Below are 22,136 nucleotides of genomic sequence, written 5' to 3' on the forward strand. Positions count from 1 at the left end.
GAGAAGTTAAGTTTCCTACTTAGATTAAATCTAAGTGGATACATTGCTTAGTCACATGATACAACCTATGAGTTAAAAAATAGACCATCTGGGGCCATCAGGTGGCATGCTGGTTAAGAAGCTGGATTCCCACATGGCTAACTGCAGTTCAAGTCCCAGACCTGGTGGCTTGAAAGTCACACAGGACATGTGTGCATGTGTGCCCCAAATTCCAGGAGGAGACTAGAAGAGAAGGATTGCAGTATGGCCATCTCCCTTGGGGATGATTTCTCACTTTCCTCCTCAGTGTGTCTCTCTCCCTCTCTCTCTTAGGTGAGCACGTGCACCCTATGGCAAAAATGTAAATAAAAAACAACAACAAAAAAACATTTTTCTTAACTAATGACTGAACAGCCTAAGCATTCTAAATCATTAAACTGATGTCAACAAAAGCCCGAGATAAAGAACCAAATTATGTAAATATTTTTGTTTCTATCATTTTCTTCCTATATCCCAACCTTCTTCCCCACCAAATATGAGCGAGGGCCATATCTGTTCCTTCCTAGTGTTTTTAAAGACAATAACTATCACCAGGTTTATGTGCTGGATGCTCAGACAAATTCTTGCATGCATAATTTCATTACTCTCAGTGATGTGGAGTGAAGATCAGAGTGCTGACCCCAGACTACGTTATAAAAGTAACACCTGGAGGATTAAAATAACTAATAAATGTGGAGGGCATTGCATATGGAAGCCATCTTGAGAGCTGTCTGCCATCTTAGAAACCTTAGGCTTCACTTCCTCATTGAGCAAACCATTTCTCAGAAATCATGTGACCAACTGTTGCTAGGCAATGGGAGATCCACCCACATCAATGATTGGCTCATACTGTTGTATCTCTTTTCGGGCAACCAACCGGTGCCCACCAGCCTGTATATAAAGCAGTTTGCTCTGCAATAAACGAAGACTTGATCAGCACCTCATCTGGTCTCCACTTTGTGTGTGTCTGTGGGAATCTTACCAGCCTGAACACAAAGAGTCCCCTTTTTCACCATCCTCACCCAGGTACCCATCAACTGTCCTGCGGGTCGGGGCAAATAAATAGTCGGGAACAGGCCCAGCCTAGCTGGCACAGTGCATAGTGTACCGAGATACAGGATCAGCTGTAGGTTTGGAACCCTGGGTTAGCCTCAGAGTAAGCCAGGAGCGTGCTTGGGTCAAAGATCTTAAAGAACTAGGGGGCAAAGGTAAGGGGATTAGGGCAATGAAAAGACCCTGTTGAGGGTGACTTCTCTCTCTCTCTTTCTTTCCTACATGTATGCATGTGAGGACACACATGTGCTCTCATTAAAAATAAAAAATTTGCAATGACCAAATGTCAGTCAGTCTGTGCACTGTTGAGTCTAATATCTTATGAAATTGTGTATAAGAGCATATTAACAAATGTTTCAGGAGAGAACTGTGACCCAACTTATCTTATCCATAATTCTTTCAAATTTAGCATTTACAGTCCGTCATCCTTTTGTCCAAGGGAGATACGTTCCAAGACCCTCATTGGATGCTTGAACTTTAGCTAGTACCAGACCCAATATGTTTTATGTCTTTTCTAATACATATATAGCTATTATAAAGTTTAACTTATAAATTAGGCATAGTAAAGATAGACAATGATAACTAGTAATAAAATAAGACAACTGTTATAATGTAATAAGTTATGTGAATATGGTCTCTCTCTTCTCTCGCAAAATACCGCCTAGTACTGTACCAGTCAGTTTTGGACTATGTTTGTCTACTGGTAACTAAAACCATGAAAAGTGAACCTATGGATGAGGGGGAAACTACTAGCCAAAGTGAAAAGATAGGGTCTCTCTCCAAGTAAAACAGGGCCTCACAGACAGCAAGGTAGCATTTTCTGAAATTCCAAAGTGTTAGAACCAAGTTACAATGCAAATTTCTGCCCGTGACTATCGTCAGTATCACTACTGTATAGTAAACCACACATATTTACTAAATAAGATCACTTTGATTTTTATGAAGAACTGAAGGAAAAAGAAGTTGAAAATGTAACTTCACCTTCTTTACAGTGAGGCCAATAACTCACAGTATCAAATACAAGTTCCAGAAGGTATGCAGTGTGAAATGAACTAATGATCATTCAAAATGCCAATGTGATTGGAACAAAAATCCCCTTTCTACTATATTATAATATGGATTTGATGACCTACTAGGTCATTTTCATTTTCAAATCCAATATGCTGTTGATTATGTAGCCCTAATCTACGAATGAAATCTCTCATAGCAACCAAGTAAAGGCCTTATTACCTTAAACACCTATTTTTAGAAAATCATCTTTCTCACTTGTCCTAGTTTTGTGCTTTTATCAGGGTTTATTTATTTTGTCACCGTGATTTATTCTTTCCTTTGAAGACTTCTAATTAGCTGGGTCAAACATTTAAATATACTTAGAAACAGTGAACCTGACATTCCAGGGGCCAGGGAAAGATAGAGTAACAACAGCACTAGTTTAAAATGTTCATTATCAGCGGGCCACATGTGATTGTCTCATAATTAAATCAAAATGCAAAAGGTATTTGATTACTTTTGGCTACCTTTTTGTTGTTTTCATGTTCAAGGTCATCTGAGCCCTGACTTAGAGAAAGAGAATCATTTGCTTACTTCCCTAACAGGCAAAATTCCAGAAGTATTAGCCAGATGTGTAAACATTTAAATAAATATATGTAAACTATTCTATTCTCTTTATTTGTTAAAATGGAAAATTATTGATGGCAAAAAGCCACGGACAAATGCAACTTGTGAAAAGTTATGATGGCTTCACTGTGTTATACATCAGAAGAGCTGATCTTAATGCTATGAGGTCGGGAAAGTCATGACATATTTTTCTGTCCAAAACTGTGTCATGACTTTCCTGATGACCCATTAGTTCCCTTTTCTGTTGACAGTTCATGCCTATTTAAATGCTTTGTTAGTGATTTAGTCACAGAGCTTAGAATAATATCCTCTAAAAAGTAAAGGCCAGCAAGCATGAATGCTCACTCTTCAGTAATTCAACAGTCATGTCTGAGTGTTCGCTATGGACTGGATGTCATGGTGTTCGCTATGGACTGGATGTCTGTGCGCCTTCTCTCCAGTTTACACACTGAAACCCTAATCTCCAATGTGATGATGTTGGAGATGGGGCCTGAAGTAGAATTAAATCCTGAAGGTGGAGCCCTCATGATGGGTTTTGTGTCCCAGCAAGAAGAGACAGGAGAAAGCTCGCTACCTCATTCTCTCCTCACCATGTGAGGACATAGCCAGGAACAGACTCTCACCAGAAAACAAGTAACCAGCATTAGACTTCCCAGTCTCCAAAACTGTGAGAAATAAATTTCCATGGTTTCAGTCCATCAGCACATAATGGTATTTCGTTCATTGTGTGTGTGTGTGTGTGGTGTGAGAGAGAGAGTGAGAGAGAGAGAGAGAGAGAGAGAGAGAGAAATAGAGGTATTTCTGGCAAGGTCTCACCATTATTCCTGCCTCCCAGTTAGATAGGGACTATAAGGGCATGCCACCATACCTGGCCTGTCTAGGCTGGATCCAGATTTGAACCTGGGCCTCCCATGCAACCCCAGCCCCTACGTAGCAGTGCTCTACTGCCTGTGCCACTGTGGCTGGGCCTATGGCAATTTTACTATGGCATCTTGAACTGAGTAAGACAGTACTGATGACGGCTTTACATGTGAGAGCAACATTTTTGAGTATTAGTAGGCACTCAAGATTCCCAAAGAGTCACTATTCCCCCCATCAGAAAAGGTAGGGTATAATGGCAGTAGTCCTTTGTTTAGCTCATCAGACAAATGCTCTCCCATTGTCCCACTACCAAATGTAACCACCTACCTGACTCTGTCCGCTGTCTTCACTGACCAAGGATCCTTGCTCCTATTGAAGACCAGACCTTCACATCACCACATCCTGTCCAATCTCACCTTCTCAAGGAATTTCCGGGAACTGCACTTATTCCTTTTTATCATGCAGGACTAATCTCTCTCTCTCTACTGTGTCCTTTCTAACAGTTTGTGAATGCTCTCCTGACTATCCTAAAAATAACACCCCCTTGACCCCTCAGGTTCCCTTATACAACCATCTTATCTCCTCAAAAGCAGTCTCTATCATTCTTATCTGTCTGCTTCAGTGTCCTCTCTATTCCACTGAAACTTGTCTTCAAGGTCTTCAGTGACCTCCATGCTACTAGACCAAAGGGCACTCCTGAGTCTTTCTATTCACTGAACAGCACTGACCTCTCAGTCCTTCTGTTAATTGTTCCATTGGCTTCTTTAGTGTCATAGCCTGATGTCCCTCCTACTTCTCTGGCCAAATTTTGCTCTTCGTTTCTGGCTCCTCTCTTGTGAAGCCACCTTTCATTAGGACTCCAGTTTGCCTTCTTTTCCACCTCTCCTCATGGCTTCCCTCCGTTATTTCCATAGCCTCAAACATGATCTCAGGAACTCCCAATTTATAGCTCTAGCTCAAGCTCTCTTCTAGATACAGATGACAATGACAATGACAGTGACAAGGATGCGGGTGAAAATGATGCTAACATAGCAGCAACTAACAACTTTCCAGGAGTTACGACATGCCAGGCACCATTCTAACCTCTATATTGCATGAGCTCTTCACAGTAGTTCAGTGAAATATTTATTGGGTTGTCAGAAAAGTCATGATGCACTTATGTCTTGACTTTTCTGACAACCCAATAGATGCTATCATCTTCATTTTGCAGATGAAGAAACTAAAGCAGAGAGGTTAAGTCACTTACCTAAGGTTAGCCAGTTAGGATATGAATCCAGAGAGCGTATGTCAATGTCAGAGCCCATAGCATTCACACACACACACACACACCCACACACACCCACACACACACATCAACCTGGCACCTCCCCTTGAAGACTTCACACGCATCTCAAATCTCCTCCCCTATTTGAAACTCCTTTGTTCTTTCTTTTCAGGCTTCTCCGCTCCTCTAAGTAGTGCCACTACTTATCCAATTCTTCAGACAAGGATTCTAGAAGGTCATCTTGATTGATTTTTCTTCCTCACTCCCCATATTCTATCAATAAGTTGTACTTTTTAAAATTTTTTTTTTAGTTTTTGCTATAGGGCTCTCGTGGGGTGGGAGGGGTGGTGGTGGCAGGGAGAAGAAATCACTTCCTGGGGGGGATGGCCACATCACAATCACTTTTCCTCCATTCTTCTTTCAAGAATGTGGGCATGAAGAACCAGCAGTTAGCGTAATGGCTATGTCGCTGGACTCCCATGTAGTCGACCACGGTTCATGTCCCAGACCCGGTGGCTTAAAACTAACACCAGGTGCGTGTGTGTGCATGCCCAAGATCCTGAGAGGAAAATGGAGGAGAAGGGATTGCGGCGTGACCATCCCCCCTGGGGGGTGATTTCTCGGTTTCTGTCTCTCTGTCTGTCTCTGTCTGTCTGGTGAGCGCACACACCCTATAGCAAAAAAAACTCTCAAAAAATAAATAAATAAATAAATAAGAATGTGGGCATGCACACATGCACCTGGTGTGTTTTTCAAGCCACCAGGTCCGGGACACCAACTCCGTAGTCAGCCATGGAGAAGTCAAGACCTTAACTACCAAGCCACTTGCTGGTCCCAAGTTGTACCATTTTCGTCTGAGTTTTGTTCCTCACCATGTCCTGAAGCCATTCAGTCCTTTCTGTTTGCCCAGTGCAGTTTACCAGGGCTTCTGCTTGCCAGTGCAACAGCTTGTCCTAACGCCTTTCCTGCTTCTACTCTTGTTTCCTCCTAAACTGGACTCCGTACAGTTAACTGCAGGCATCTTTTAAAACCCTTACCAGGCTAAACTTTCTCCCTTGTTAAAAGTTTTTAAATGCTTCATGTTTCACTTACTTTTTTAAAGTTTATTTGCTTGTATCTTCCATGATTAAGAGACAGAGAAAGAGATAGCACCCCAAACAGGTCTCGCTCAACTCTGCAATCTACTCACAGTCTCAGCCAGCCACAGAGTACGAGCAATGTGTGCATGGTGTACTCAGGAAGGTCTCCAGACTTGAACCTGGAACCTTGTGTTTGAGACTACCTTGTATAGCATGACATTTCATTGTTGTGCCACTGTCTGGCTCCATCACTTAAAATTTGAATTTTTCATACTGGCTTCCAAAATCCTAGCTCACCTAGCTCCCACCTTCCCACCCCATCTCATTCTGTTCTCTCCACCCTTCATTCCATCCACTTTACTCATGGTGCCTTTGTCCTTGTTACTATCCAGGCCCCTCTGTGTAGATAGATGTTCCTCTATCTCTATGCATGGCCAGCTCCTCTTTCCCCTCTGGGTTCTGGTTTTCTTATTTCCTGAACCTCACTGTTTTCATTTTAGCACTATTTTTATTTTCACAATGGCACTTTCTGTTTCTCACCCCCTTTCCTAAACTCTAGGGAAGTTTTTAAATGCTTCATGTTTCACTTACTTTTTTAAAGTTTATTTGCTTGTATCTTCCATGATTAAGAGACAGAGAAAGAGATAGCACCCCAAACAGGTCTCGCTCAACTCTGCAATCTACTCACAGTCTCAGCCAGCCACAGAGTACGAGCAATGTGTGCATGGTGTACTCAGGAAGGTCTCCAGACTTGAACCTGGAACCTTGTGTTTGAGACTACCTTGTATAGCATGACATTTCATTGTTGTGCCACTGTCTGGCTCCATCACTTAAAATTTGAATTTTTCATACTGGCTTCCAAAATCCTAGCTCACCTAGCTCCCACCTTCCCACCCCATCTCATTCTGTTCTCTCCACCCTTCATTCCATCCACTTTACTCATGGTGCCTTTGTCCTTGTTACTATCCAGGCCCCTCTGTGTAGATAGATGTTCCTCTATCTCTATGCATGGCCAGCTCCTCTTTCCCCTCTGGGTTCTGGTTTTCTTATTTCCTGAACCTCACTGTTTTCATTTTAGCACTATTTTTATTTTCACAATGGCACTTTCTGTTTCTCACCCCCTTTCCTAAACTCTAGGGAACTGTAAACTGCCTGAGGGTAGAAAGCGAGGGTGTTTTGACCCACTTAGGTTGATATAACTTAGACTGTGACTAACAAATAGTAGGTCCATACTAATTATTTTTCTTGGCTGAATGGTTGGAAATATTTCTGTCCTTTCTCTATACTAGGAAGGCTAACTATTAGAACTGGTCCTCTAATGAGGGTCTGACTTGTGATATTCAGGGGTCATTTTCCTAATGTTTTCAATGGGCTAACCTTTACACTGAGATGCCATTGCTATCGCCCTGCCCACCTTCAGTAAAGTAATACCAGACAATATTTAAAGGACACTGGCTAAAGGGGTATTGGTCAGCACTGAGAACGACTGATGAGTAATTTAAATGGCCTTTAAGCATAAGTTCTGATCATCCAGTACTTTTATCCCAGGCAATTTAGAAGGGGAATTACAGGCTATTTTATTCTTTTCTGGGTGTCATATTTCCGAAATCTCAGAACTAACAGCTGCTACCTCTTGAGAGTCATGAAAGGAAAGGACATGAAGACTCTGACCTTCTTGACGCTATTTGCAACAGCCTCCTTATGACCCAAGTCATCAGCAGAAAGTTCATTTCCAAATTTGTATTCAGGGTGTGCTTCTTCCTCTTGGTCAGCTGTGTGAAAGACAAAAGGAAAATACACACGGCCAAATTACTGCCAAGCAGTCAGACCTTGCTCATCATCTCCGGAAGCACAAAAGCACTTTTAGAGGAAAAGGATGCTAAAATCAAATGGGAATTTTTGAACACACAATTTTTTTTTCAAGTAGAACTCTCACTCAACTCTTATTTATTCAAGGTCAAAGAGCACATCTTGTTATTTATTATTTCTTCTCTAACTAAAATGGCATTTGACATGCTAGATGCTTAATACATTTTTTATATGAATATCTACTTCTGTCCCAGTACACCAACTCTAAAAATGAAAGCCTCAAACACCTCAGGATTATGTGTGACTCGTATAAATGAGTATTGTGATCTTTCATGACACCTATAAAAAAGTATGACGATACAAGAAAAGAAAAAAACATTGGATAATTTCGAAAGAGACTAAAACACCCACCCAAGTTTTATGGACATTATCGACCTATGGCCTGGAAGAGGATGATATCAAAAAGAAAGAAAGGGGACCAGCAGTTGGTGTAATGGCTATTTCGCTGGACTCCCATGTAGTCAACCACGGTTCAAGTCCGGGACCCGGTGGCTTAAACTCATGCTGGGCATGTGTGCATGCATGCCCGAAATCCTAAGAGGAGCATGGAGAAGGGATTGTGGTGTGGCCATCTCCCCTGGTGGGGAGGGGTGATTAAAAGAAAAAGAAAAAAACTAAAAGAAAGAGCAGACAGAGAGAAAGAGAGAAAGAAAGACTGTAGAAGGACTGTGATGCTCCTGGAATGCATTTGTTAAACTGACCTTAGGTTTAACACTTGGAACTCATTAGTTGAGCTTATCTAGGAGGGGAATTGGAAGTGGGTGCTGAATAAGGCTGGTGCCTTGGAAGCATGGCCCAAAGTTTGAAAGGAGACACAAATGCAACCTGTCCACTGGTCCAGTAAAGTGACAAGAACGTTGGTATCCACCCAAGTTGTCAACAGAAACAGGATCATCTATTGGAAAATGAGCCTTGTGCTCAAGTGAGATATGGATTCACACATTCATCATTTGCTGTAACTTGCAGGAGAATAATTTGCCTAAAATCTAGGCACAACCAGGGGAAACTCATAAACCTTGGGAAAAGTTTAATATGAATCCATAGTATCTCAACACAAGGCATGAGAGACCTTCATTACAAAAAGCAAGAAACAAAACAAAACCAAAAAGCAGTGAAATAGTTTTGGAGAATGAACTTACAAGGAAGGTGAGCAGACCCATAAAATTAGCAATATTTTAGAGATTTTTTTTTTTTGGAAATACATGTTTAAACTGTGCAAAGGAGAATACAAAAACTGGAGTAAATGCAAAAGGATTTCATATTTTAATATTCCTGACACTGTAATGTGTCCTTTGATTGATGATACCCTCATTATAATTAATTAGAACTATTTTTCTTTCTTAGTCATGATAAAACAGGAATAACTCCAACTGGGAGTATCTTATGGATTCAGAATATCTTAAGAGACTCTATTTATTTATTTATTTATTTGCTTATGTTTTTAGGTTTTTGCTGTAAGGCACAGGTACTTGCCAGAGAAAGACAGAAAAAGAAAAAGTTGAAAATCACCCCCACGGGGGATGGCCATGCCACAATCTCTTCTCCATTTTCCTCTCAGGATTTTTGGCATGTACGCACACTTGTCTGGAGTGATTTTCACATCTATGGGTTCAGGACTCAAACTGCTGTCAACCAAGTGAGAGTCCAGCGCCTTAACTACCACAGCACCTGCTGGTCCCAAGAGATTACTTTTCACATGATGATGTTCAAGTCACAGAAAGAGGATGAGAATAAGAAACAGACGTCCTCCTCTTTTGGAGTTGCTATTACAAGAGCATAGTCTGGAGGCAGATGATTAAAAAGCAAAAACCAAAACAAAATGTAGGTCATATCAGCCTTGGGCAGGAAAAAGAAGATTTGAGAAACTGAAATAAGATCTTAAAATAATCTAATCCAGGATCTGTCTTCACTTATAGATGAGGAAATAGATGCAGAGATGTGATTTGACTTCTAACATTACATAGCAAGCTGTGGCCCTACATGTCTCCTGAATCCTCCCAGGACACTAGGTTTCCATGACCTACAATCTGTAATCAAGAGTTTGAAAACTCCCACATCATTATTCAATTTCCATTTCATATGTGTCTAGTCAAAAATGTCTAGCCAGGTGTGAACTTCTTCAGGGTCAGAGGTGTGCCCCATTTATGTGGTAAAGACCTAATAACTACTTTATTTATTTATTTATAATTTTTTTAAAGAACCATTTTTCTTTTAATTTCATTCATTGTCACTATTCTACCCTATTGAAGTGGACCAGAAAGAGATAGAGAGAGAGAAGGAAAATGAGAAAGCAAGTTGCCAGGTATAGGACCCAAACCATGGCCAGCCATGTGGAAGTCCATCCACCTCAACCACCACACCCCCTGCCGACCCTCCTAATAACTACTTTAAACTAGTTGTGTGAATACATGCTATCATGTCTTGTGTGCTTGTGCACAGGAACACCCACATCACATACGACTGTGGCACTTCCCACGGCGTGTCTTATAGTCCTGGAGCCATATGTGTTTCTCAGTCCAAATTCGGCGAAATGACAAAGTACCTATTTTCACTGACTGAGAGTCTTTTATATTTTCTACAGCCTCCAGGCAGGGCTGCCCTCTTGAACTATGCTTGGTTTCTTCTTGCCTGCTGTGTTGAATTATTTAAATGTATTTGAATTAGAGACCCAAATCACACCATGTAGAGTAGGGTCATCCTGTGACACCAAGGTAATTACAACTAAATGGTTGACCAGAAGTAAAGCCAATAGTGTAACCGTAGTCTCTGTGCCCTTAACAAGAAATTCAGGTGGATGATTCTGTTCTTGGGTACTTTTTAATTGTATAGTATCCCATGTAGTCATTTCTCTCTCTCTCTCTCTCTTTTTTTTAAGTTAATTTTTTTAAAAAAATTCTTTCTTTCATGAGAAAGAAAGTCTCAATAGACTCCCACACCATGATCCCTGGATATCAGAAGGGACGTATTATAAGGACAAAAAGTCTTGACCCTGGAGTCAGGCAATTCTGGGATCAAATCTCAGAGCCAGTTTTTGCCAGCTGTGGGATTGTTAGGAAAGTCATGATGCATTTTTGCATAGAAAAATAAAATACTCAATATGTTACCTCTTTCAGCTTCATTTTCCTCACTTTAAAAATGGGTATAATTAGGACCAGCAGGTAGTGTAGTGGTTAAGGTGCTGTACTCCCACACAGCCTACTGTGATTCAAGTCCTAGACCTGGCAGCTTGAAACTCACACCATGTGAATGTGTGTGTGTGCCCAGGAACCCAGGAAAAGAATGGTGGAGAAGGGACTGCAGCATGATCATGCCCCCGACAGGTGATTTCTCACTTTCTCCCTCTCTGTCTCTCTGTGTGTCTCTGGTAAGCATACATGCCCTATAGCAAAAATCTCTCTCTACAAATAAATGGGTATAATAATGCCTATTTCATCAGCTTTATTTATTTATTTATTTATTTATTTATTGGAAAGGTTTTTGCTATAGGGTGCGTGCGCTCGCCAGAAAGACAGAGACAGAGAGATAGAAAGTGAGAAATCACCCCCCCAGGGGAGATGGCCACGCTACAATCCCTTCTCCATTCTCCTCTCAGGATCTTGGGCATGCACGCATACATGCCCGGCGTGAGTTTAAGACACGAGTCTGGGACTCAAACCGTGTTCGGCTATATGGGAGTTCAGCAATATAGCCATTACACTAACTGCTGGTCCCTCATCAGCATTTTTATGAAAATTAAATAAAGCAGTAATATAAGCTGCCTGGTCCACAGCTGGTATAACAATGGCAGTAGTTATTATTATTAATATTATTTTTCTTGTTATTTTATTCCATTTTTAACTTATTTTATTGAATCATAGTATCAGCAATATCTGACTTTTTTTTTTATTACCATCTATGAAACTTTACTTAAATGCAGGAGGTAATTTTACTTAACAGTAACCATTTTGCATTTTAGGAGTATTTTATACATCTTTTAAAATGTATTTCTTCTAATACTTTATTCTTAAATCTTGTTTAGGCTTATTATTTGCAAAAATGTGAAAGAATACAATAGGCATTATGGCCGACTGTATTTTCCAAAGACAATAATATCTACCCTCCTATGGCCTCTTCTATCTCACACTCCCTTGAACTTGGGGGTGGGGGAGCTATGACTTCTTTGATTAATTAAAAATAGAGGAAGTGGGGCTGGCTCAGTGGCACTGTGGTAATATGCTGCTCTAGCAATGCTGGATCCATATTGAAGATGGAGGGTTCAGTTCCCTGGTCAGTCTGTACACATTACGGGTGTGTGTGTCCATGATCTCGAATGCCTGGAAAGTCTAAGGGAGGAGATCCGCTAATGGCATAAAGACCCTGTTGGGGGTGCCTGTCTCTCCCTCTTCTTCTCTATCTCTCACTCTCATGAAAGAAATAAACTTTAGGGAACCAGCAGTTAGCGTAATGGCTATGTCACTGGACTCCCACGTAGTTGACCGTGGTTCATGTCCCGGACCCGGTGGCTTAAAACTCACGCCGGGTGCATGTGCATGCGTGCCCAAGATCCCGAGAGGAGAATGGAGGAGAAGGGATTGCAGTGTGACCATCCCCCCTGGGGGATGATTTCTCACTTTCTGTCTCTCTGTCTCTCTCTGTCTGTCTGGCAAGCACATGTGCCCTATAGCGAAAATCTCTCAAAAAAAAAAAAAAAAGAAAGAAACTTTAAAAAAAATGGAAGAAGTGCTCATTCTAGGTTAAAGTTATTTGAAAGCAATTTAGCAGTTCTGCTTCCTACCTCTTGGGACACTGGCTCTTGGATTATCCTAGGAACTCAGCCTCTAAGAAACCCATGCCATCAAGAGAGTCCACAAGGGGGCACTCTACACTGTAGGCCCAGTTTAGCTCCCAGCAGACAGCCAGCATCAAAAACAAGACCCTCAAAGCACAGTGGATCATCCCCAAAATAGACAAGTGGTATTACATCAGACTAAGAAGTTTCTGCATGGCAAAAGACACAGTAATTAGTGTCTTTTGGGCTTAGAATGGGAAAATATTTTTGTAAATTTTGCATCAGATAAGGGACTGATAACCAGAATACACAAGGAACTAAAGAAGCTGTTGGGAAAAAAGATGATCAACGCTATTAAAAATGGGAGAAGGAGTTGAATAAAACACTCTTCTAAAGATGACATACAAATAGCCAAAAGGCATATGAAAAAGTGTTCAACATCCCTCCTTGTAAGGGAAATGCAGATAAAAACAACAATGAGGTACCACCTAACCCCAGTCACAATGTCTAAGATTAAAAAAACAAAAAATGATAAGTGTTGGCGGGGGTATGGTGAAAGGGGAACTCTTTTACACTGCTGGTGGGAATGTAAATTGGTCCAACCACTGTGGAGAATAATTTGGAGATTCCTCAAAAATCTGCAAATAGATCTACCATATGATCCAACAATCCCATTCCTTGGTATCTACCCAAAGGACAGAAGAATTCTTCATTGGAAAAGTGCTTGCACATCGATGTTTATTGCAGCACTATTCACGATTGCTAAGTCATGGAACCAACCCAAATGCCCCCGTATGGAGGAGTAGATTGAAAAACTGTGGCACATATACTCTATGAAATACTACTCAGCCATAAAAATCAACAAAACCCTGGCTTTTGACAGAAAGTGGAAAAATATGGAAGATTTACTGCTTAGTGAGGCAAGTCAGGCTATGAAGGAGAGACATTGTATGTCCCCACTTAACATATACCGAATGTCTGCACTCTATGACTGAAACTGATTGAGTAATGGTTGTACAAACACAAGAGATGGGTGTGAATGTCAGATGAGGTGTATGTGGAGGAGTGAGGCCTAACGAAGGACATTTGGAGAAGGGACAAGGAGGTAGAACATTGACAGGATGGGGAAGTGTGGTGTTATCAGTTGAAGATATTTTGATCAACGGGACTGGGGAGAAATGTTCACATATTGAAATCCTCACATTGTAAGCTAAACAATGTGATTGAATGTATATACAAAAAGAAATAAATTAAATAAAAAAAAATTGCAGCCATATGAGAAGCCATCATGGTAACAGGCCATGTGAGCCTCCAGGTGACTTCAGTGCAGATGTTACCAGCTGGCAATTGCATAAGAAACTTAAGGAAGGAGCCAGCAGGTGGCATAGTGGTTAAGGTGCTGGTCTCCCACATGGCTGACTGCAGTTTGAGTCCTGGACTCCGTGGCTTAAAACTCCCACTGGCACGTGTGCGTGCATACCCAAAATTCTGAGATAAGAAAAAGTGTTGTGGTATGGCCATGTCCCCTGAGGGGTGATTTCTATGCATTCTCTCTCTCTCTTTCTCTCTCTGTTTCTCCAGTGAGCACTCTATGGCCAAAAGCTCCCTTAAAAAAAGAAAAGAAAAGAAAAGAAAAGAAAAGAAAAGAAAACTAAGGAAGAACCACCAATCTGAGCACAGATGACCCACAGAACTACGAGAGAGAATGATGATAAGTCGCTTTTAGGCTTCTATATTTTGAGATGGTTTGTCGCACAGCAACAGGCAAATGCTAAGGGTTACTGAATGAATATCAGATGAATTTGGACTCCCGGGTATCTTTCTGCCACATAAAACATATTGGAGTATGTCATTAGGACTTTTCTCTGTGACTGGAGTTAAACCCATGCATGTCCAAAGGTTTAACCGAATCACTTATGAACTCTTTTCCGTAAGTAGAAGTTTTTATTAGGCATCATGAATAAGATTAGTTAATTCTCATAGCTTTTGGTTTCTCACTTATGTATCTCACTTCTCTAAAATCATATTTCAGATGTTTAGAAAATAAAGGAAGAAGTTTTCCATAAGTGTTTCCAAATTATTTAGCCTAAATCCATTAGAAGTTCAAGGTACTTTCTAACCAATGTATGTCCAAGTCATTTTGTTAATCAAGTCCCATGATATGTAATAAATGAATCATTTTCTAAAAACATCCCACACTCTCAAGAGTCCTGTTTAAAACTAAACACTATGGTTGTGACGATAGAAAGCAAAATATAAGGTAATGGCAAATATTCAAATATTTTAAGCAAGGTTGTGTATGCTGAAATTTTCTTACTATATATATAACTTAGCGAGTTGATTATTTGAAGGAATTTGAACTTGAAATTTTTTTCATAGTTTATTTATTTTTATACATTCAATCCCTATATAACATTATAACCTGTAAAATGAATTTTCCCAGCATGAATACACTGTATATTAGTCTAGTTAAAGAAATTATGATACACATGAACTTGACCTTGAAATTTTAATACTGGCTTTGGGTTTCCTGTTCACTTTGTACATACAAACCAATCATTTATTGGAAAGTGTCTTGCATTTTCATTCCTTGTCTTACCACCATTATCACTAACAAAATGGAAGCTTGCATTTTTTTAAAAGAGATTTTTGCTATAGGACATATGTGCTTGCCAGAGAGACAGAGAGAGACAAAGAGACAAAAAGCGGAAATCATCCCCCGGGGAGATGGCCAAGCCGCAGTCCCTTCCTCTCCATTCTCCTCTTGGGATCTTAGGCATACATGCACACATGTAAGTGTGAGTTTTAAGCCACCAGGTCTGGGACTTGAACCATGGTTGACTATGTGGTAGCCCAGTAACATAATCGTTACACTATCAGCTGGTCCACCTACATACATTTTTGGACTTCATTATATACCTGGCAATTTCTTCATAAAGCAAAGACTATGAACTCATAGATAAAGTTTGCATTTTTGTTTGCAGGGAGGGATTGCAAAATGTTCTTTTCATTCTATGCCCTTCCCACTAAAGCAAGTGCTTCCAGGACTATCTGACTGAGACTTTCTATGGAACAGCTGAATGCACAACAGGAAGGAAAGTGACTAAGCCACTAAAATCTAGTGCCCAGATATACTAGAAGTAATGTTGGGAAAAATACCAAAGATTAGGGTTCATCTACAAATACATACCAAACTATAAGGAATTAAAATGTTGTCCTTATGTAAAAGAGTCCACTGAGATAAATTCATATTTTTCTTATTTTAAAAAGTATTTCTGTACTACATAATGTGAAGAAAACAACTCACCATTTTCTATCTCCTCTTCATTATCGTCCTCCAAGATGTTAGCTGGGGCAGCAGATTCTCCAGCTTCCATCATGCTTTTCAAAGCTTCAAGCTGTTCTGTAATTAAAGGGAAACAAGGAGATGGTGACAGATATTAAATCACTCACAAAACCTGGGCTTGAAGATGGACATGGAGAAGAAGGAAATGAAAAGGGAAAGGAAATCCACTGTGGAGCTGCCTACTGGTCAGGTTCCCTAGGTTCAAAGACACCTGCCTTACCCATTCCTGGTGGTCTGGGCTTTGTAAGAAACGTGCAACCACCATATTAAATATACACAAGGAAAAATGACAAGAACACAGGTATATCACCCTGAATTCTAGTCTATAGGTCAGAGATGGTAGCTCAGTCTTTCTGAAGGATTTAAGGCTCGATCACAGAAGTCCACAATTTGGAGAAGTTCGAACAAGTTTTACAAGCCATTATGGTGCAGCAATAGAAAAGAGATTTCTCATGAGATCAAGAAAATGTCAAGAAACGCCCATTTGTAATTAGTGTAATATAATCGAGGTTGTCATCATAATACATAAAAAGCCCTCAGGAGACAATAAGAAAGAAACTGGTCAACAGGGACAAAGTTACAGTTAGGAGAATTTAAGTTTTTGTATTTCACTACATAGCAGGGTGGCTACAGTTAATGATATTATATTATGTATTAGAAAATATCTTTTAAAAATTAATTTTTAGACAGGATTTTGGTATGTTGAGATCTCCTGCTTCAGCTTCTCAGGTAGCTGGGACTATAGGTATCTACCACTGAGCACGGCGTTTTAGGTTTTGTAAATAGAAACTAAGTTTTGCAAAGGGCAACTTTATAAGAGGACTTTGAAGTATTTCAAATTATAAGATGCTAGTTCCTTATATCTTTCTACATTGTAAAAAAATGCTTCTTTTTCTTTTTTCTCATTTTTCCTTGAGAGACCTCCAAATTCTGGCATGTCACTATAAAACTATGCTTTTTCCACTACAGAGCTGATGGGGAAGTAAACGTAAAGGGAAATGCAGCAACCCTGATCTGAAAAGCGTATGTCACACTACCACTATCACGTTTCTCCCCCAGATCAGTGGTTTTAAAATAAGTTTCATACAGGTGAAGTGTCTAACTGCATTATGTATGCTTGCATTATATATGTGTGTGTGTGTGTGTGTGTGTGTATCTGACTTACTTTTCTCAACTTCAGGTTTCAGTCGTTTGTTTTTGATGAGTATCTTTCTTTTGAGGTCATTCGGGGATGGCAAGGGCCTGCCTGGTTCGAGCTGGAGATGAAGAGAGAGAGCTGAATTAATGACCACTTCTATTCCCCAACCTGAGTGAGCAGGGGAGGTCTGGGAGTTATACAGTCGACATCCACTAGATGGCAGTTGGCTCAATATTATGTTTCCACAGTCTCCAGAGGTGTGGAGAGTTGGTCCAGCTTTCCCAGGGGAGTTGAGGTCTGACATAGGGTGCTATAGAGGGAGAGAGTTCTGCTCCACTGTGGGCCTTATCCTTTTTAAGGATCTGCTAAAATACAAGAGATCATTGTGATGGCTGTGGTCAGGACAGGCCTTCTGGGTCAGGGGCTCCTCAGGTGCCCCCAAGTGTTGCCATTCAGCAAGCCTGACTACCCAGTAGGCTGAGCCAGCCTCAACGCTTGTGACTGCAGTTGACATGGGAAGTAGGAAAGGAATGGTCCTAATAACTGGAGTGTAAACTCCACTACAGCCTCGTCTGCTTGGGTTGCTATCTGCAGAGGTGTCCCACTACACCATTACCTCCGACCTACAGAACTGTCCTATAATCGAGTCCATTCTCCATTTCCCTACCCTACCATCTACATCCACCATCCACCCTGCCATGCCTCCATTCATTGTCAAAACTCATTTTTTATACTATTTATTACATGCAAGGCACTGTTCTTGCCTTGTCTGCCTTGACCCAAAGGACACTCTTTGCAGAAATGCTGCTTCTGTTAGGCAGCCTGGTGTTACTAGTTCATGCCCCAGTGACCTCTCCTGCACCAGGATGACTCTAACAAATACTGTCATGGGGATTTGTTCCAGGACCCCTGGCAGATTTTGGACATTCATGTCTCTTGTATAAAACGTTATAGTATTTGCAAATATATATAACCTACAAATATACTGTATACTTTTATTACCTCTTCATGACTTACGATATCAAACAGTGCAAATGTAAGTACACGGGTGTTATACTGTATTGTTTGGAATAACTACACGGACAAAGTGTACACGTTCGGTATAGACTTATTCATCGGAGGCAAAACAGAGGGCATGTGAGCAACAAGGTAACATTTTCTATCTACTTGAAATCCATGGATGTGGAGCCTGTAATAAGAAGGGATGACTGTATTCGCCCCATTACAGGCCACCTGGTGCTTTTTTAAAAAAAGAAATATTATTTTATTCATGATAGAGAACATGTGCATGAGGGAGAGAGAAGCATCCTTGTAAAGATCTCACCACGCTGCAATCCCCTTCTTGAGCTCCTCAGAATCTTGCATTTCTGTCCTACCTCCTCTCCTGCCACATCCCCCAAGATGAAAGCTCACTAGTTGAAGGAATGGGTCTTATTGCCATTTACATCACATCTACTTCCCATAACCCTTTCTGCCTATGCACCTTACTTCACTAAGAATACAGTGGTCTTTCCCCAAAGGCAAGCACCTAAACCCAATCAGGAAAGTAAAGAGGGCCTAGGTAAAAATTAAATAAATAATTTTAAAAAGTAAATAAATTAAAAAAAAATGCTTCTTAGTTTGGGTTCCCTTAGGAGCTGCCTCAGAGATGGAGATTACTACACCAGGAATGGAACAGAAGAGTGGGACTGTGAGAAAGGAAAGGCAGGCAGGCAGTCAAGGGTGTGTTATCAAGCAGGTTATCACCATGAACAACTAGAGCTCAGCCCTGTCAGGGACCCCTGGGAGACCAAGGTGAAAGGTACACAGTTATGCCAGCTCAGGAGTGAGGGGCCCCAGGTTGAGGGGATAAAGTCTCTGGTGCTTCTGGCTTTTCACAGGTGGCCAGGGCCACCTGGTGTCATAAGTCAGGTTGGCGCATAGGGAAGCAGGCAGTGTCACAAGGCTATGGCAGGCACGTAGAGCAACTGCTTTAACAAGCTGAAGAGATGCAGGTGGGGAACCAAGGACAAAACACACCCTGTCTCCCATGTTTCTTTCGGCTCCCACAGACACAGTTCTGAAAAGACTCATTGCTTAAACCACCCGAAGTATTCACATATAGCCAAAGCACCTTCCTCACGTCAGCCATTGTGATGTCCTATGAACTCCTGCTACTGTGTCTGGACCATCAGGAGCTGCTTGTCAACAGCGGGCTGGAATTTTTTACTATTATACAGTGTTTTACATTTTAATTTTGTTTTTGCCTTGCTACTCATAATATCTTGTGACAGTGGCTCATAACCTCTTGGAGGTCATGGATCCTTATAAATATGTGATGAAAAAACCACACTGAATGCAAAAACTAGGATGAATTTATAAACCTATAAAGTTCATCTATGAGTTCATAGTCTTTACTTTATGAAGAAATTACCAGGTATAAAAAGAAGTTCAAAACGTATGAGCCCTACTGCTTCATATTAAAGAAGCCAGATCTCACGTGGCTAAGCCCTTAGTTCAAAACATGGACCTAGAGACTTAAAAAATACACCAGGCATGGGCCAGCAGATGGATTAGCAGTTATGGTGTTGAACTCCTACATGGCTGACTGTAGTTCAAGTCCTAGACCCTGTGGCTTGAAAATCACACTGAGCATGTGTGCATGTGTGCCCAAGATCAGAGAGGAGAATGGAGGAGAAAGGATTGTGATGGGCCATCTCTCATGGGGGTGAGTTCTCACTTTCCCTCTCACTGTCTCTGTCTTTCTCTCTGGTGAGCACATGGATGCTAAGACAAAAACCTCTTAAAAAAAAAAACAAAAACAACAACAAAAAAACACCATGTGGGACCAGCAGGTGGTACAGTGGTTAAGGCACTGGACCTCCACATGGCCAACTGTGGTTGGAGTCTCAGACTTGGTGGTTTAAAAATCATGCTGGGTGTACTGCACATGCATGCCCAAAATCCCTAGAGGAGAATGGAGGTCAAGGGATTGCTGCAAAGGAGGGAGGTGATTTCTTACTTTCCTTCTCTCTCTTTCTCTCTCTCTCTCTCCAACAAGAACATGTGCCCTTTGGCAAAGACCTTAAAAAAAAATAATAACACCAGGCATGTGTGAATGCATGCTCTAAATCCTGACAGGATGATGAGGTGGAGGACAAGGGATTTTGCCATGAGCACTCCTTACTGGTGGGTACTTTCTTCCTCTCCCTCATGCTCTGACAACCTCTAGTCATCACACACTCTTTGGTAAATTAAAAAACAAAACAACGACAACAAACAAAAGTATATATAACATAGTCCAAGCATTTATGTTAGAATTAAAAACTTGAACTTCAGGATCCTGTGACTTCAATTTAGGGCATTTTCCATAGCAACAGCTCCTAGGGTCCTGAACTCAGAGTGTACATTTGATTCACCTGGAGAGTGTTTTAAGAAACAAACAAACAAAAAAGCCAAGGCTCAAGCCTGACCTTAGATCAATTAAATCAGTCTCTGAATGGGGCATTAGAAAACTAGTGTTTTTAACAATTTCCCCAGGTGATTCTAACAAGTAGTTTCATTTGAGAAGGACCAGACTGTTGGCTTGGGTGCATTATGAAATTTTAGGAATGAGATCTGAAAAACCGTAAGACTCTAAGATCTTCCAAATTAAACTGAAACAGTTGTTTATTTTATTCTTATTCTACATCCCTCTGAAGCATGATAAAAGCTTTCTGTACCAAAAAAATTAAAATAAATACAGAGTTTTAGCATTTAAACTCAGTACTCCTTGACCCTTCAGAAGTGAATTTCAAAACAAATCCATTCATGCTAGAAATATGGTTTCCTAAAAATACATACTGGATGTGACTCAAGTGCTTGTTTCAACAGGAGATCCCCAAATAGATCTTCACAATATTTGGACATCTTGTACTGTTGATATTTGCTGGAGAGAAAGAAGTGGCATTTGTAAATTCAAACATCCATTAACCATCTAAGAATAGGAAACACCCATTCCTAAGCAATTAAAGACTCCCACTCTACAAACCTCATGGCCATCTTTTAATGCTAATGCGAGATACACTTCTAAAACCCACACATTTTAACTGGGATAGTTAAGAAAAAAAAGTAGATTCAGTCCCCAAACTGAGATGGTTAGAAGAATAAAGAATGTTTTTCAAGTTAATGAAGTCTAGTTTCAAACAGACTGCCAAGTTTTCTAGTAGAATGGAAATTTAAGCAAAATTTCTGACCTTTTGTTCAGAGCAAACATGTCTACAACACATTAAATGACTTGCTTTCTTTTCAGGGAGAGGGGCTTGCATAAGCTATGTGTCCTTAATGGAGGGTGACATGGTACTTAGCATAAACAACAACAAAAAATATGGAAAGCAGGAGCAGGGCATAGGGGTTAGGAAACAACACTTAGAGACTTGGAGTAGAATGAATACCTGCAGTGATTTTCAAAGGAGAGGATTACAGGATATTCTGATGTGACAAATGCAGTTTCCTTGATGGCTTGAATCACATCCTTTAAAGATAAAAAGTGTTAATTGGAGAAAAGAACAAAATAGTTAAAGCACCTAAAACAATTCAGAAATTATTAACTGATCCTTTCAGAAAATCAATTCTGGCATGGCAGAGAACCCATCCTCCTTGATACCTTGACAGCTTGAGTCCCCTGTGGTTAGACACAGGGTACCATTCATGGTTAATGACAGTTTTCTTTCAAAGCTATCTTTACCTCTTTACAATTATGGATTATGGTGCTATTAACTTTCTAGAGATTGCACCTCAATGGCATGGTAGTTCCTCTTTTGGTAATCTGCCAAGACAGGGGTTCAGAGGTTACCTTCCTCTTTAAGGAGCAGGTGAGCTTTTTGGCATAGAGATTTTCTAAAGACTGCTGGAAATTGTATTGACCTTCCTCTGTGTTTGGGAATCAGTCTTAGACTATTTTTATTGGGAGGTGGGGGGAGGAGAGGTTTTTCTATAGGGCGGGTGGGCTCGCCAGAAAGACAGAAACAGAGAGACTGAAAGCGAGAAATCACCCCCCAGGGGGGGATGGCTATGCCGCAATCCCTTCTCCTCTATTCTCCTCTCAGGATCTTGGGCATGCACGCACACGCGCCCGGCGTGAGTTTAAGCCACCGGGCCCGGGA

At 40.8% G+C, this 22,136-nt stretch overlaps 1 protein-coding gene across 1 annotated transcript in view; it reads right to left on the bottom strand.

The window, feature by feature from the left end:
* Positions 1 to 22,136, bottom strand: part of PLCB4 (phospholipase C beta 4) — a 472,346-nt gene that overhangs the window by 80,764 nt on the left and 369,446 nt on the right. The window contains exons 15-19 of the mRNA XM_006150920.2: positions 21,426 to 21,505; positions 20,836 to 20,920; positions 17,041 to 17,131; positions 15,837 to 15,932; positions 7,564 to 7,664 (exon numbers count right to left, since the gene is read on the bottom strand). Of these exons, the coding sequence (XP_006150982.1) occupies positions 7,564 to 7,664; positions 15,837 to 15,932; positions 17,041 to 17,131; positions 20,836 to 20,920; positions 21,426 to 21,505 (453 nt within the window). The remainder of the gene's footprint in view (positions 1 to 7,563; positions 7,665 to 15,836; positions 15,933 to 17,040; positions 17,132 to 20,835; positions 20,921 to 21,425; positions 21,506 to 22,136) is intronic.

This window comes from Tupaia chinensis, unplaced genomic scaffold (assembly GCF_000334495.1).
Source record: "Tupaia chinensis unplaced genomic scaffold, TupChi_1.0 Scaffold000305_1, whole genome shotgun sequence".
Classification (NCBI taxonomy): domain Eukaryota; kingdom Metazoa; phylum Chordata; class Mammalia; order Scandentia; family Tupaiidae; genus Tupaia; species Tupaia belangeri.